The sequence below is a fragment of the Metopolophium dirhodum genome, chromosome 1, assembly GCF_019925205.1.
Source record: "Metopolophium dirhodum isolate CAU chromosome 1, ASM1992520v1, whole genome shotgun sequence".
NCBI classification, from domain to species: Eukaryota; Metazoa; Arthropoda; class Insecta; order Hemiptera; family Aphididae; genus Metopolophium; species Metopolophium dirhodum.
The window spans coordinates 86,924,771-86,940,499 of NC_083560.1; the positions used below are offsets into that span (position 1 = coordinate 86,924,771).

Here is a 15,729-nt window from a genome sequence, read left to right on the forward strand (position 1 = left end):
AAATCAGAATAGTGCAATACAAAATAAAAAGTGAGTTTATTATTTTAGTGTTACTTATGGTAACGTTTAGAATTTAATCATGTTTAATATTTTTTTTTTTTTTAAAGTATCAAATTTTAATATTAATTTTAATCTGCGGTTAACTTTGATAAATTAATTATGAATAAATATATATAGGTATCTGTGATAATTAATATTGATAATATCACCAAATAAGAAGGGAATTTTTTATATTGCAACATTATTATTTCTAGTTAATTATTATAATTTATAACTAATTAAGGTATATGTCAATGGATATCCAAACTAACATACTGGATGACGATTTTTTGTAAAAATGACGATGTTTATTATTATATAAGTTTTTTTAGATTCTGAACGGAGTGATGAATGTATCGATTTTACAATGATGTGTGTTTTCATTTTGTATTTTTTTTTCAATTTTACGATTACGATCAGGATTACAAAAGATTATAAAATAGTGTGGTACGGAGTTTCATTTATTTTAGGCCCTGGACTTGTAGTCAAGAATAGATCGATAAAATGTTTCAAAAATCATAAATAGATTAATCGTATTAATATACATTTCCATATTTGACCATCAGAAGAATGAAGTCTATATGAATATTTCACTTATCTGTGTTTTAATTTATAACTTTTCATACAGTGGCGGTTTGACAATTTTAATTGATCGGATCAAGTCTAAATCTACCTAATTAAACAAACTGCTTTACAAAATTAATATTTTCAATATTCAATGAAGATAAACGTTTTAACAACAATATCTAAAAATACATGGATTTTACTCCGTTTCCAAATAGACCTATTTTTATAATAGGTTCCTAGGTAGGTACCCACTAAATACTAATCACTATGATAATATTATATTAATAAAATATTCTTATAAGTTATGATACAATATTGTGCTACTCAAAACTTAAAAATATATTCTGGTTAGGTACTGGTGTTTAGGTTGATTTATAATAATAAAATTATCAAATAACAAATCTATTGATAGTAACAGTATTGAGATAACATCTCTTTGGTCTTTACGTCTCGAGAGTTGTAATAAAATATTAAAATATCTCAATTCTCAAGAGAAATAATGTTATAATATGGCTATTTCAAAAAATGTCAACATAATTAACGAGACCACACCACCGCCCACCCTAAATTTGGACAGGGGCAAGGCTTAAGATCTTAAGATCTGGTTGTGATAATGCATGTGTTTGACGTTGAACTGGTGGAGATAATGAATGTGGTGTTTGATGTTGATTATAAACTGCAGAAACTGTATGTTCACTTAATATGCAACTAGCTGCATTTATCATTTGAACTTTGTAACGCCTTTTCTGGTCTGGGGTCATCAATTTCATGTCTGGCAACAAACTTTTTAAAAAGCATAAATCCATGTCTTCTTCAGTATCAGTTTTCTTCTTCTTGAAAAAGAACTCGAGGGCAGCCTTGTTGACATCTGATAAAAGAACTGGCGCGAGTTTTTTTTATTTTTATTTATATTTATATTAGCACTAGATGTAGATGGAGAATATAAATTATCTTCCTTTGAATTTGGATCAGCCAAATTATAAGAGCTTTGATCAGCCAACTCATATTCATCGGTGGCTTGGTCATCGCTGTTTTCAAGACCATTATTTTACTAATCCGTTTGTTTACGTGATTTTGTAAATGGCTCTAAAAAATTCAGATACTCTGCCAAGTAGTAGGGTCTTTTAGGTTTTGCACCAGACCCAGATGGTAATTTATGTTTTAAATGTCTGGTATAACATGCCCGAAGATTCTTCCACCTTTCTTTACATTCTGATGCTTAAAAATATTTACAATATTTTATGAAAATTTTCATCTTGTATTAATATTAGATTCTAAGCGTATGTATTGATTTTACAATGATGTATTTTTTTTATTTTTTATTTTTTATTTTTTTTTTTGTGTGTATCATCACCTTTTACTTTTTAGGACAGTAAAAATTCTTATATTTTCTTCAACAGTATCTTTTATGATAGGAAAGTGATTTTAGTTGGTACTTATAGGGGAGTCAAAAGTTATTTCCCAGTAGTTTTCAAAAGCAACGGGAAAAACAAGAAAAAAATTAAGGAAAAATTATATATAATTATATTAGAATTTATAACATACATATAACATAAAACATTAATAAAATATTTTGACTTGTTTTGAGCTGAAAAATTGGAAAATTGTTTTATTATTTAGATACTTTACTGGCGAATCATCAATGAAGGCTATTTCATACTATTTTTTAAGAGGTGAAACTACTGTGAGAAATATAGTGGAAAATATTAGTGAATCGTTGTGGAGTGTATTACAACCGTTATACATGCCAGTTCCTACTAAAGAAATTTGGACTAATGTGGCTGAAAGATATCAAGAACTGTGGAATCTACCCAACTGTGTCGGCAGTGTTGACAGCAAGCATATAAGGATTAAAGCACCGGCCAATTCAGGATCAGCATTCTATAATTATAAAGGATTCTTCTCTATAGTTTTAATGGCAACCGCAGATGCCGATGGAAAATTCATAACAATAGACGTTGGAGAATATGGCCGCAATAGTGACGGACGTGTTTTAAAAAAATGTGCTTTTGGTCAACAATTGCTGAAAAACAAACTCGATTTGCCTGAACCATCAACTTTACCGGGAGAAGAAAATGAACCACCATATGCATACTATTTTGTTGGTGATGAGGCTTTCCCTCTAATGAATAATTTATTGAGACCTTACCCAAGGAGGCAATTAACAAATGCAAAACGTATCTTTAACTACAGGTAATTTCAATAAGTTATAACTATAAAAAACGGGGCAAGTAGTAACCGTTCTACTGCTCAGTTGGTGTTATTTGGTTCCAATATAACTTACTACTATTCTTGTATATAACTTTTAAGGCTTAATTATAAAAATTTTATAAATTTATAACTACAAAATAATATGCCCATTTTATTTATTATTCAAATTTGTACCTATATTATTATAGACTTTCTCGTGGACGTAAATCAATAGAATGTGCTTTCGGAATGATGACATCAAAATTTAGAATATTGGAAGGCCCAATATGCTGTAAAATTGAAAAAGTTGATACTTTAGTAAAAGCAATACCTATGCATTTTACACAACTTTATACGTACACACGGTGGTATTTTTTCAACTTCCACAGATATACAAGGATCTTCTATACAGGATATAGTGGTGAAACTCAATTCAACTCACAAGAAAATAGAAGTAGAACAAGACCATCTAATGTTGCAGTAGAATCGAGAGATAGATTATGCTATTATTTTTTAAGACCATACGCATCACTGCCTTGGCAAAACAATTGTGCTATTTAATTATTTAATTTTATATGTGGATAATATAAAATATTGTTAAGTCAATTATGAATAAGTATAATTCATTACAAAACGTTTTGTAAAAATACATAAATTAAATGTACAATATAATTCTTGTATAATATCTATTGTTTTTAATAATTTAGTAGTTAAACAAATTACTTACCTGTGGCTCCAATTTGTTTTCCAATATTTTCCCAAGCTTTATCTTGCGCATTTTTACACGAGTATTCTTTAATAATAAAAACAATTATGATTTTCAATGAATTCAACGAATTTTATGTTGAATTCAGGATCGTCCTTCATAATGGAACTGTTAAAAATTAATATTAAAAACAAAATTGCGCAACTTAGTAGGTTGTATGCATAGTATATTTTTTTAATGAGTATTAATAAGTAGGTACTTACTTCCTAAATAAATAGTGTATATTGTACTAACAAAAAATAACTTCTTTAAATATATTACTTCTTGTATAAATGTAAACTTGTATACTATAACTTGTATACTTAAAAACTTTGTACACTGTACGTCGTCACTCCGTCGAGCGCAATTTGGAAATTATGCATTTCCATGTCACAAATGACAAAAAGTAGCGCACGCACTATTTTTTGAGTGACAAGCAACAACAATATTTAAACATTAAATTACATGTCGATTTGATGAGCGAAATAAAGTGATTTTCAGTTGTAATTGTAAACAAAATTATATGAATGACATGTTACTAACACGTCACTTGTCATTTCACTCGTCAGATCACGCGACATGTTACTTTGGTGATCGCTGCCCCTAAGAGGGGAGGTGTAACGAACCCAATAATATGCATGATATATTATTATGATCGTTTCGCCTTCGGCTACATTAGACAACATAAAGACTAGATAAATATTAGCACATAGAAATTCGGATAAATAAATCAAAGTCATATATCCTTTAGAAAACCAATGGGAATATAATGAGAGGGCAATGCGATATTGAAATAGCATTTCAAGAGGTCCTACAACTTCACTTGAATCATAAATATATGAATATAATATTTAGATATTGTTATGAAATATACATATATATATATATACTAGCTGACCCGGCAAACGTTGTTTTGCCATATAAATAATTTCCTAGTAATTTCTAGTGTAGACTAAAAATAGCTTACTTATTGGAAGTATGTATCTATGTTAGAATGTGTATATTGTATGTATGTAAGAATGTGGTATATGCGTGAAATAAGCATGGAGCGCTGTGAACGATGAGGGAATATAAAAATAACAAAAGGCAAACATTATTTTTAAGTTATTATAATTTATTCCGTAAAATTATATATCATTAATTAAACAATTACGACAGTAACACTATTAAACAATATCAATCTCTTAATGCTATAGCGTGAACAATATTTTTTGTTAGTCCATCATTAGCTAACACAAACAAACTGGATGGTTTACCCACTCGAGAGCATGCCACGTATAATTGTCCGTGTGAAAAACATGGTGTTCTCAAATCTAATCCACAAACAGACATCGTTTGACCTTGGGATTTGTTTATAGTCATTGCAGATGCCAATCTAATCGGAAACTGAATACGTTTGAATTGAATTGGAACATTAGTAGGTATAATAGGAATCCGTGGTATGAGTATATTTTCACCTCTGAACTTGCCATTTAAAATCCTGGCTTCGATCACGTTTTGCATTAATTTTTGAATGACTAATCGCGTACCGTTGCACAACCGGGCGGGTTCAAATTACGAAGCATGATAATTGGAGATCCAACCTTTAATTGTAAATTATGCGGTGGCATGCCTGGCAAATCCAGTGAGTTCAAAAACTCTGTGGGAATGTTTACTGCTTCGCTGTCGTCGCAAACCGTATCAATAGATTTATACGATACCAAGTTCTCTGGCAACAACATCTGTATCTTCAGATTTATATTGTCAACGTCTACATTTTTTGCCGCTAAAATCGCTCTTTCTGCAAGCCACTCATGATTTATGTACTGTGTGTGTACATCGGGAAATATTTGTTCAATGAGAGTATCTTGCGAATCAGCGATTGTGCAGAAATCGGTCGGTAATTTTACGTTTCCAGTTTCAATTGTACATAATGTATGTTATGTACGGTGAGCAATGCCAATAAAACGCGAAGGGGCAGATTAAAAGGAAAAATGATTAAATTACTAAAATGGCTATTAAATAATAAGGGTTGATCGTAGAAGGGTAAAAATTGAGGATTGTATGTATTTTTGTATGTTGTATCTATTATTTTTTTTTTTTTATATATATAACCAATACCTTAGCAACCATTTATAAACAATTATTTCTACCGTAAATTATCAAAATCCCTGTTTGAGCACTTCTTTTATTTTTTTATGGACAACCCTTATCACTTAGGGGTATGAGAAATAGATGTTAGCCGATTCTCATACCTACTGAATATGCACAACAAATTTCATCAAAATCTGTCAAGCCATTTCGGAGGAGTATGGCAACGAAAACTGTGACACGAGAATTTTATATATTAGATATATATATAATACACAGTATCTAAATAGTGACGGATGGCGTATAACATATATTGCAAACACGATAACAGGTCACGATTCTTGAAATAACCAGGCGTGGGAATGTATCGATAACAAATTAAACAACGTCCTGTGAAGTCCACAGATATGTCAATAGACTAGGGGGAAGAGGGAGAGCAGGAGGCCCTATAAAACCAGACCCGAAACGGCCTGTAGATTAGACGTGTTACACCGTAGTACAGACGAGCACCTTCACGAGAGACAATATAACAACTTTGTCAATTTGGACTTAGAGTATTTTATGCAGAAGAAATTTAATAAACAACTTAACTTTTCAACAAGTCTAATTATTTTGTCAAACCTACCTGAGAAATCCTTTACCAACAGTCTTGCTACCTACAACCTATAAACTAAGCAGTTAACTCAATTGCTAGTTTATAACAGTACAATAAACTTCAATGCAGAGAAAAATTTCCATTTACTTTCATATCTGTCATCTGCACCATCCCTACTCTTCACCTTTTTCATCTTTTGAAGTTCGAGCGAAACCTGAAAAGTTTTAAATACCATGATTGAATTATAATCAGTTCAATTTAATAAAAAAAATATTAAACTACTATATAAACTATTATATAATATTATTAATTATTTTTAAATTATTTATATAACAATCCACCAGCCTAGAACTATTATTATACTTTAAAAAAGGAAACATTATTTATTCGAAAAACCAAAGCTGATGTCCACTGGTCCCTTTACCTCCCTAATCATTTGGTCAAACAAGTTGTATTATTATTTCATTATTATTATGCCCACACTGGTCCCCTTAAAACTGCCCATGCATTAAAAAATATCTGTTATTTCCCATCGTTTAATAAAACCATCTGTTGTATCGTACAGGCATGTGAACTGTGTCAAAAGGGCAAATCGAAGACCACTCGCATTGCCGGTCCGCTGCAATCCGTTCTCTCAAACAAGTCCCTTGATAAATTATTAGTAGATTTTTACGGTCCCATCCCCACTGGTATTTTCCAATTCTCATATATTTTCTTCATAGTAGATAATTTCACCCATTTTGTTAAATTATATCCCTTCCGACGCACCAACGCTAAAATATGTATCAAAAAGCTAACCACAGATTATTTCTCTAAATATGGTATCCCTAAAAATATTGTGTCAGATCATGGTAGACAGTTCATAAGTAAATTGGCAAACGTCCCTCACAAAATATAATGTTCAAGTGTCGCACACCAGTGTCTACCATCCCCAGTCAAACCCAGCAGAGCGTGTCATGCGAGAACTTGGTCGAATGTTCCGCACTTACTGCCACAATCAACACTCCTTCTGGCCCCAATATGTACCCTATATAGAATGGACATTAAATAACATTCGCCACGAATCTACACATCACACTCCCTCTGCCCTTTTTCTACAAAATAGCCAACACAATCCTATTACCCAATTCATACAATTCCCCAACGAAAATTATCCATAGATTTCAATAAACAATTAATATTAGCCCAAGAGGTACAACTCTCTAAATCCGAATACCGAAAAAAATACCAACAAGAACGTCTCAACCCCAACTTTTTTAAAATCAATGATCTTGTCTTAGCCCGAACACATAAACTCAGTAATAAAATCGACAAAAAAATATCTAAATTTGTCTTGCTCTATGATGGTCCCTTTAAAGTAAAAAATGTTAATGCCTATGAATTAGTCCACCCAGATGATGACGCCCCAAGGTACTCATAACATCAGTCAATTAAAACCGTATATATACCCCATTCACGGCTCGGAACTTTATGCGCTAAAAAACAATGAAATATGTGCATACATTTGTACTAAAAAAACGCAAATATGCAGTATAATATGCATATAATATTTTATAAAATATATATATTTTAAGGTATAATTATAAAAAAAAAATATTTTATTTTTTATTTTTTATTTATATTTTTTTTGTTGATAATTTGGAACTGTTATACTTAATCTATTCCCAGAATCCTAAATTTAAAAATAATAGAATTTATCGAATACAGCGATTATTAAATAATGTTAGGTATTTTATTCATCCAACATATTAACAACATCACAAATTTTTCATAATATTTACTATAATAAAGTACTTTATTGATGCAGGTACTCCAAGGGGTTATGATTGGTTCTAGAAGTAAAGGGATCTCCGGTGCGTAATTTTTGAAAATTTGTATTCGTGATGGTGCTTTTTTAAATAATTTTTTTACGTTGGCTACGACTTTACGAACAGTACCAAACTGATTTCGTACTTCCTCTGAAACTCTATAGAGACCATGAGCAGCACATGTACCATTTTAGAGTAGAATGCGTTCAAATAGACTTCCCACATTTTATAATATACGGTACTATTTATTTGTAAATCATTTAATTTACAATATAATAATGTTTTCATTGTATACCAGTGTTAGGAATTGGTGACCCAGCTTGTGTCCTCGGTACTCCATCTAAATGGGGGGTTACCCAGTACGTACTGTCGGTTCTGACACAGTTATTGTGTGTGAGCCTCGCTCAGCACAAAAATGTGTTGCGAGTATGATTGTGAGAACAATCATCCCGGGTCATTTAATTCGTAACTTTCCGCGTTGTCCCACCCCCCTTACCCCCTTATAACCATGCCTTTTTTCTGTCTTTTATATATTTTCTTCTAGATTCGTTGTCCCCCCAGCTCGGTAGGGCCCCCCGTCGTACAGGGAGTACTGATACTACTCTCTGCCCGGCAAAGAGTCTGCGACACTCTTCTTTTAATTAAACCGGTGTTGCGGTGACGCTCCATCCCAGTGAGGGTCCGAGTTTGGTCGACCTAGTGTGGTTGCCCTTGTGGCCTAGCAGTTAGCCCCCTACCCATGCACACACACATGGCGTAATACCCAGTTGTCCCTGTGAGTGACGTGAGGTGGCGCCGGATCACACTTATCACCATTGTCTCGTGGCTCGATGATCTGAAGGGCGACTACCCAAAAGGAGTAAAGGAGCCACCAGACCCCGCCTCTTGACCGCTCTTTCACCACAACATGCAGGAACATTCTTGATAGCCCCCCTTAATAATTGTTAGGTCCCACCATGGCTTGCCAAGTGTGTAAAATTAAAATGCCCAGAGTAACCTCTACAGTGCAAGATCGCCGTTGTCTTGCCTGTACACAATAGTTTTATTTTTTTTTTTTTGTCTCCTCCCTTCCACATTGTGTTCCCATAATGTGGTTGTTGGGACTCGGTTAACTACCAGAGCGCGCCGGTTATTCCGATTTTAAAATGATCCGGTTCCTTGACACGCATGCGCAGCCCAGTGCCGGCCAACGGCCGGTTTTTCGTCGTCAATTCGTTTTATCACGGACTCTACACGTCATGCGCTACAGGAAGAAGGCGTCCGTAGTGCCGTTGTTTTTTTGTTTTTAAATCGTCACGTGTTTACGAGTATTGTCGCCATTGCGCGGTATGACATATTAGTCAAGTTTATATTGTCTATCGTTGTATGTAGTTGACGTACCACATACGAGAGTCGTCTTTTTTCTCCTCAATAAGTGCGATCGCTGGTTCGTTGTGCCGTATCGTCGCGTTCGTTGTGCTGTAGCGTCGCGTTTGATGTGCCGCCTTATAGGTTCTTACACGCTCGAATAAACGACATTCGCGTTGTAAGAACTTTCGATCGTATTCTCGCTCTCACATTCTACATGCTCGAACAGTAAAATTGGTGTTCGCATTATAGAAAGGGGTGAGTGATCGCAAGTTATCCTCATTAATTTCAATTCACGTGTGCGATGTTAGTCGCACTGGGTCAGTAGTGTCGCCGTCGTAGATCGTCACGTTCCCCAGTCTTCCGGTGCAGATACATCGACCCCGACCAGTACAGGACAGCAACCGACCGGTACCCAGGTCAGACGTATCATACCTTATTATTGTAATAGTTTGATAACCCAATATCACGTTCCGTGATTAATTATTATTATTTTATGTTGTTATGCGATGTGATAGGACTAACATAGCATTAAGTCTACGTTGTATTTTATTAATTATTATTCAAAGGGAGAGAAATAAATTATACAGTCCACTATCATTATATCCTTATTTATCTTATACTAAATTAGATAGCACCCAGCCTAATATAGTCGAGTTTTCACCCGAGTTCAAGTGAACCGGAATTCGCGACAAACATTTGGTCCTTCGGGCCGGATAGCTATCAATAAATTACTGTTAGAGTGTTAGTGTATTATTTTTGTAGGATATTATTATTTGTTTATCCTATTAGCATCCTTGTTATTTTTATTTTGTCTTGTTAGATTGTTTTGCGTTGTTAGGTGGTTAGGTACTACATCATTTACAATGACGAGAAAAAATCAACAACAAATTAACAATGAACAAAAAAGGGTCGAGTTAACGCGCGCGCGTGCAGCACGAGACGTCGCGTTACGGTCAATTAATAAAATATTGAGCATTGCTAATGATGCCGTAATTAATTCCGAAAATCGTCCTACGTTGGAAGCTCGAATTATGTCGTTAGATCAACTTGTCATTACTTTCAATAATGAACAAAAACATATTCTGTCAGTATTTGCTGAGACCGACGAAGTAGACGAGTTTATACGAGTAGATGAGGATGTCACCGAAACAATGCAATCAATGTGTGATCAAATTAATGTGATAGTAGCAAAGTTAAAACCGAATAATTCGATAGCCACGCTGCGCAATAATAATAGGCAGACTTCTGTACAATCACTTGTCTTACCGAGAATAGAGATTCCTAAATTTGATGGAAATATCATTGAATGGTGTTCCTTCCGTGATATGTTTACTTCTTTGGTGCACGTCAACGAACATTACACGGACATTGAGCGTTTCCATTATCTGTTGTGCTATTTATTAGGTCCAGCGTTAACAATAGTAAAAGCAGTCCCACTTACAGCCGACAATTATTCTATTGCTTGGAACGCACTCAAAGATCGGTACGACAATAAACGCTTATTAGTTACTGCGCACATTGAAAAATTATTTGCATTTGCGCCGTTAACAAAGGAATCTCCGGCTTCACTTTCATTGTTCGTCAACACTTTTCGGGAAAATGTATCAGCTATACAAGCTCTTGGAGTTAGTGACTTTGCTGGTTTTTTACTATTCTACATCGGTTCACGGGTTATTGATCCCATGACACGACGATTATTCGAAGCTACTGTCGCTAAAAATCAAATACCTGACTTGAACTCATTATTAGATTTCGTATCACAACGATGTAACGTTTTGGAAAACGTTGGCAGTAGTTCTGGCATTAGTTATGTAGAAAACAATGAAAGGACCGTAGGGAAGACAACGACTAAGAAGATCCAGGGCAAGAAGTCCGAGAAGACATCGTTAGCCGCGGTCACCCCGGCCAAGACAAAAAAGTGTTTGTTTTGTGGACATCCTCATGCAATTTACAAATGTTTTGGATTCCGAAAACAACCAGTTAGCAGTCGCCGTGATTTTGTCAATAAAAATCAATTATGTTTTGTTTGTTTGAACAGTGGACACATGAGCAATGCGTGTCCTACGTCTTTTACGTGCCGTATATGTTCGAGTAAACATAGTACATTACTACACTTGACAGATGATATTACAAAATCGAATACCGATAAGACAAATGACAACTCCGAACGAGCCACTACAAGTTGTAATGCAACACAGTTTTCGGGAGTTACACATACTGAAACCACTGTTTTGTTAGGAACTGTCGTAGTCAGGGTTCGTGACAATACAGGAGTTTTACAAGCAGTCAGGGCAGTGTTAGACAGTGGATCACAGGTGTCCGCAATGACAGTGGATTGTGTCAATCGGTTAGGTTTGACTCGAAGGAAGTGTCCTGTTGAGGTCATCGGACTTTCCCAACAACCGGTTACTACTGTCAAAGGCCAAACTAATTTTAATTTTGTTCCTGTACAAGCCGACGCTCCCGAATTTAAGGGAACCAACGTCATTGTCTTACCTCGAATTATGTCAACGATGCCTAACAGGGTTTTGCCAGCTGAGGTACGAGATCGTTATTGTCATCTTGTCTTTGCCGACCCTCAATTTGATCACCCTGCGCCAGTAGATATGTTGATTGGAGGAGACTTATATCCGTCCGTCATTCAATCTAGAGCTGACGTTATACACACCGAAGGCTTACCATCAGCGATGAATACACAATTAGGTTGGGTCATAATTGGTGCGTTACAGGATAACACACATACTCCGCTTACGTCTCTGTCAATTAGTACAACCCCTCCGATCGAAGAATGGATGCAGCGTTTTTGGGCAGTAGAGGAACCCACAGAGTCAACAATGCCAACTACACAAGACAAGCAATGTGAAGACTGGTTTGTTAAAACCACGAAACGAGACGCCACCGGTCGATTTTATGTTGGTTTACCGTTTCGAACAATAGTATGTTTCCCGGATACAGCTGACATCGGATGTCAAGATGAGAAATCGGTCGTTTTAGGGTCATCCAGAACTTCTGCTCTGAACCGATTGTATAATTTAGAACGTCGCCTTGAAAAGGATCCGGAATTATATACTGCCTACCGGGCCTTCATGGATGATTACAGATCGTTAGGACATATGAAGTTAGCGACCGAGCCAGGCAAATATTTTATACCTCACCATCCTGTAGTTAAACGGTGTAATGAGGAACTGAAGATTCGTGTGGTGTTTGATGCCTCAGCTAAGTCTTCATCCGGAGTCTCATTAAATGACTGCTTGGTGACTGGACCAAAGCTTCAGACAGAAATCGGTGATGTTTTGTTGCGCAGTCGACTACACAAATTTGTCTTTACAGCCGACATCACTAAAATGTACCGTCAAATATGTCTACATGAACCAGATAGAGTTTATCAACATATACTATGGCGCAATTCGCCTAGTGACGAGGTACAGGAGTATGAGTTGTGTACGGTCACATATGGCGTAAGTTCGGCTCCGTTTTTAGCGATTCGATGCCTACAACAGCTCAATATGGATGATGGACCTGAATTTCCACTCGTCCACGATGTCCTGTTAACTGATACATACGTGGATGATATTTTCGTTGGCGCTGACACTTTAGAGGACGTTTTAGCAGCAAAAATCCAAATCATCGACTTGTTAAATCGAGGTGGATTTAGCCTGAAAAAATGGGCTAGCAATTGTCCCGAGATTTTGAACACTATCGACATTGAAGACCGGGCTATGACACCATGGATAGAGCCAACTAGGGAACAGGCCGTCAAAGTTTTAGGAGTACATTGGGACCCTGTACTTGACACATTCGGCTATCATTCGACGATAAGTCAAGTTACTCCTACAAAACGGTCAGTATTATCAACTGTTGCTCGCTTTTATGATCCAATCGGCGCGTTGGGTCCGATGGTTTTCTGGGCCAAGTGTTTAATGCAGAGGCTATGGATGGAAAAATTAGATTGGGATGCACCACTTTCATCAGCTTTGACATCGTTGTGGCAAGGTTTCATCGATAAGCTGCCGGACTTAGCATGCTTGTCGTTACCACGACACATTGCAGTAGTCAACAGTCAAGATATACAATTACTAGGATTCGCTGACGCGTCTCAGGTTGGATATGCAGCAACAGTGTATTTGCGTGTGGTAGACCAGAGTGATAGTGTCCGATTGTATTTCCTGGCATGTAAAACAAAGGTTGCACCACTGAAGTCATCATCAATGGATATGTCATTAACCATACCACGGCTAGAGCTCTGTGCCGCACTCTTGTTGTCACGTCTCTTGTCTCTACGTTTGAAAGTTTTACAGGGCAGAATCAAGATCACACGTGTCCGGGCATGGACAGATTCAACTATTGTTTTATCGTCGCTCACAGCTGAACAAAGGCTATTTAAAATCTTTGTCACAAACCGAGTATCGAAAATACGCAATCTCGTACCCCAGTGCGAATGGGCTCACGTCGGTACTGCAGATAATCCAGCCGACCCTGCATCGCGAGGACTGCTTCCAGATGCCTTGGTAGCATGTTCATCATTTCTACATGGACCGGAATTTCTCCAGTATCCGGAAGAGCAATGGCCGGTTGCCATCACATCGATTGTAGATCCTGCAGAGCTCCCTGATTTTAAACGCCCATCGAAAAATGTGCTGTTAGCTCAACAGGTTGATGATAGTTTGATTCAGCGGTTTTCTGTGTTGCGCAAGATGCAACGGGTGCTAGCATATTGTCTTCGATTTGTCGACAAGGCTCGACAACGTCCAGTCGTGAGTGAACCAATCATTTGGAAGGAGTACGAAAATGTTTTGACAAAGGTAGCGAGGTACACTCAAAGGTTATATTACGCAGAGTTGCACCACCAACTAGGAACTTCAAATTCCGTCATCACCCCGAGTTCCCTCGCTCAACTTGCACCTTTTGTCGATGCTCACGGTGTGATTAGAGTAGGCGGCCGTCTACAGCATTCGGACTTGAACATAGACGCCAAACACCCTATCTTGTTACCAAAGTCGTCTCACCTTGCTTACATCATTATTCAACACTACCATCAGAACACTTTACATGGTGGATCGCGTCTAGTGGCCTCACTAATTCAGCGACGTTTTTGGATCGTTTCCAGTCGAGCTGCGATACGGCAAGTTATATTTAAATGTACAGTGTGTGTCAGATACAAGGCTGCCGCTCCCCAACCAGTGATGGCAGATTTACCCTCAGCAAGAGTCCAACAATGTCGACCATTTACAAATGTCGGGATGGACTACGGAGGTCCATTCACGGTTAAAGAAAGTCAACGCCGTAATTCAAGGACTTATAAGGCGTATCTTGCGTTATTTGTTTGTCTATCCACCAAGGCTGTCCACCTGGAGGTGGTAACGGATTTGTCAACGGAAGCCTTTATGGCTGCGCTGGATCGATTTGTAGCCCGTAGAGGAATTCCTGCACAGATCCACTCGGATTGTGGTACAAATTACATTGGAGCAGCAAGGCAGCTTAAGACATTATTTAAAGACGCAGCACTCCAAGAAGCTCTGCATGCACGAGTTCCGTGTCAGTGGCGATTTAACCCGCCTGCAGCTCCGCACTTTGGCGGTATTTGGGAAGCTGCTATCAAAAGTACAAAGTTACACCTAAAAAAGGTTGTAGGTAATCAGGTGCATACCTTAGAGGAATTGACGACATTGATTACACGGATCGAGGGTGTACTCAATTCTCGACCCTTGGTTGTCATGTCAAGCGATCCGAACGATTTGTCTGTGCTAACACCGGGACATTTTTTGATCGGACAACCGATCTTGGCAATTCCTGAACACGACATCAGTGACATTCCGCAGAATCGTCTCAAACGCTGGCAGTTAATTAAACAAGCCCTTCAATCATTTTGGAAACGGTGGAATCGGGAGTATTTGCACACGCTGCAGAGTAGACAGAAATGGTTCCATCAAAATCCCAGTCTCGGTGTCGGAGATATCGTCGTCATAAATTCACCTTCTCGACCTCCTTTGATGTGGCAAATTGGTCGGGTCATCGAGGTCCACCCTGGTGCTGACCAAGTGGTCCGTGTAGCCACTGTCAAGACAGCGGAAGGGATACTGAAACGTCCAGTGGTAAAGTTGGTTAAACTACCCACCGACAACGCTTAACTTACCTTCTTCCATTTGTTCCATCTTCCACCATCCCAAACATAAAATTTTCTTGCTGTGTATAATTATTTATGTATATATGCATTATTTTGTATTTGAATTGTCATAGGTTTATTTTTGTTTCTGTTTATTACTTAATAGTTGTACAATGATATGGTCTGACCGAGAAGTATCGGTTTTGAAAGTACCCTTTCAAAGCGGGGGAGGATGTTGGGACTCGGTTAACTACCAGAGCGC

At 37.0% G+C, this 15,729-nt stretch overlaps 1 protein-coding gene and 1 pseudogene across 1 annotated transcript; one reads left to right on the top strand and one right to left on the bottom strand.

Annotated features, from left to right (window-relative positions):
* Window positions 1-1,169: 1,169 nt before the first annotated feature.
* Window positions 1,170-3,663, bottom strand: LOC132943443 (uncharacterized; annotated as a pseudogene).
* A 6,732-nt stretch (window positions 3,664-10,395) lies between these two features.
* On the top strand, window positions 10,396-15,492 carry LOC132943452 (uncharacterized). Its single transcript, XM_061012463.1, has one exon. It carries the CDS (start codon window positions 10,396-10,398, stop codon window positions 15,490-15,492), a length of 5,097 nt encoding a protein of 1,698 aa, XP_060868446.1.
* Window positions 15,493-15,729: the final 237 nt, after the last annotated feature.

Excerpts from the sequence above, each read along its gene's own strand:
- LOC132943452 (XM_061012463.1), top strand. The coding sequence starts at position 10,396 with ATGTCGTTAGATCAACTTGTCATTACTTTCAATAATGAACAAAAACAT.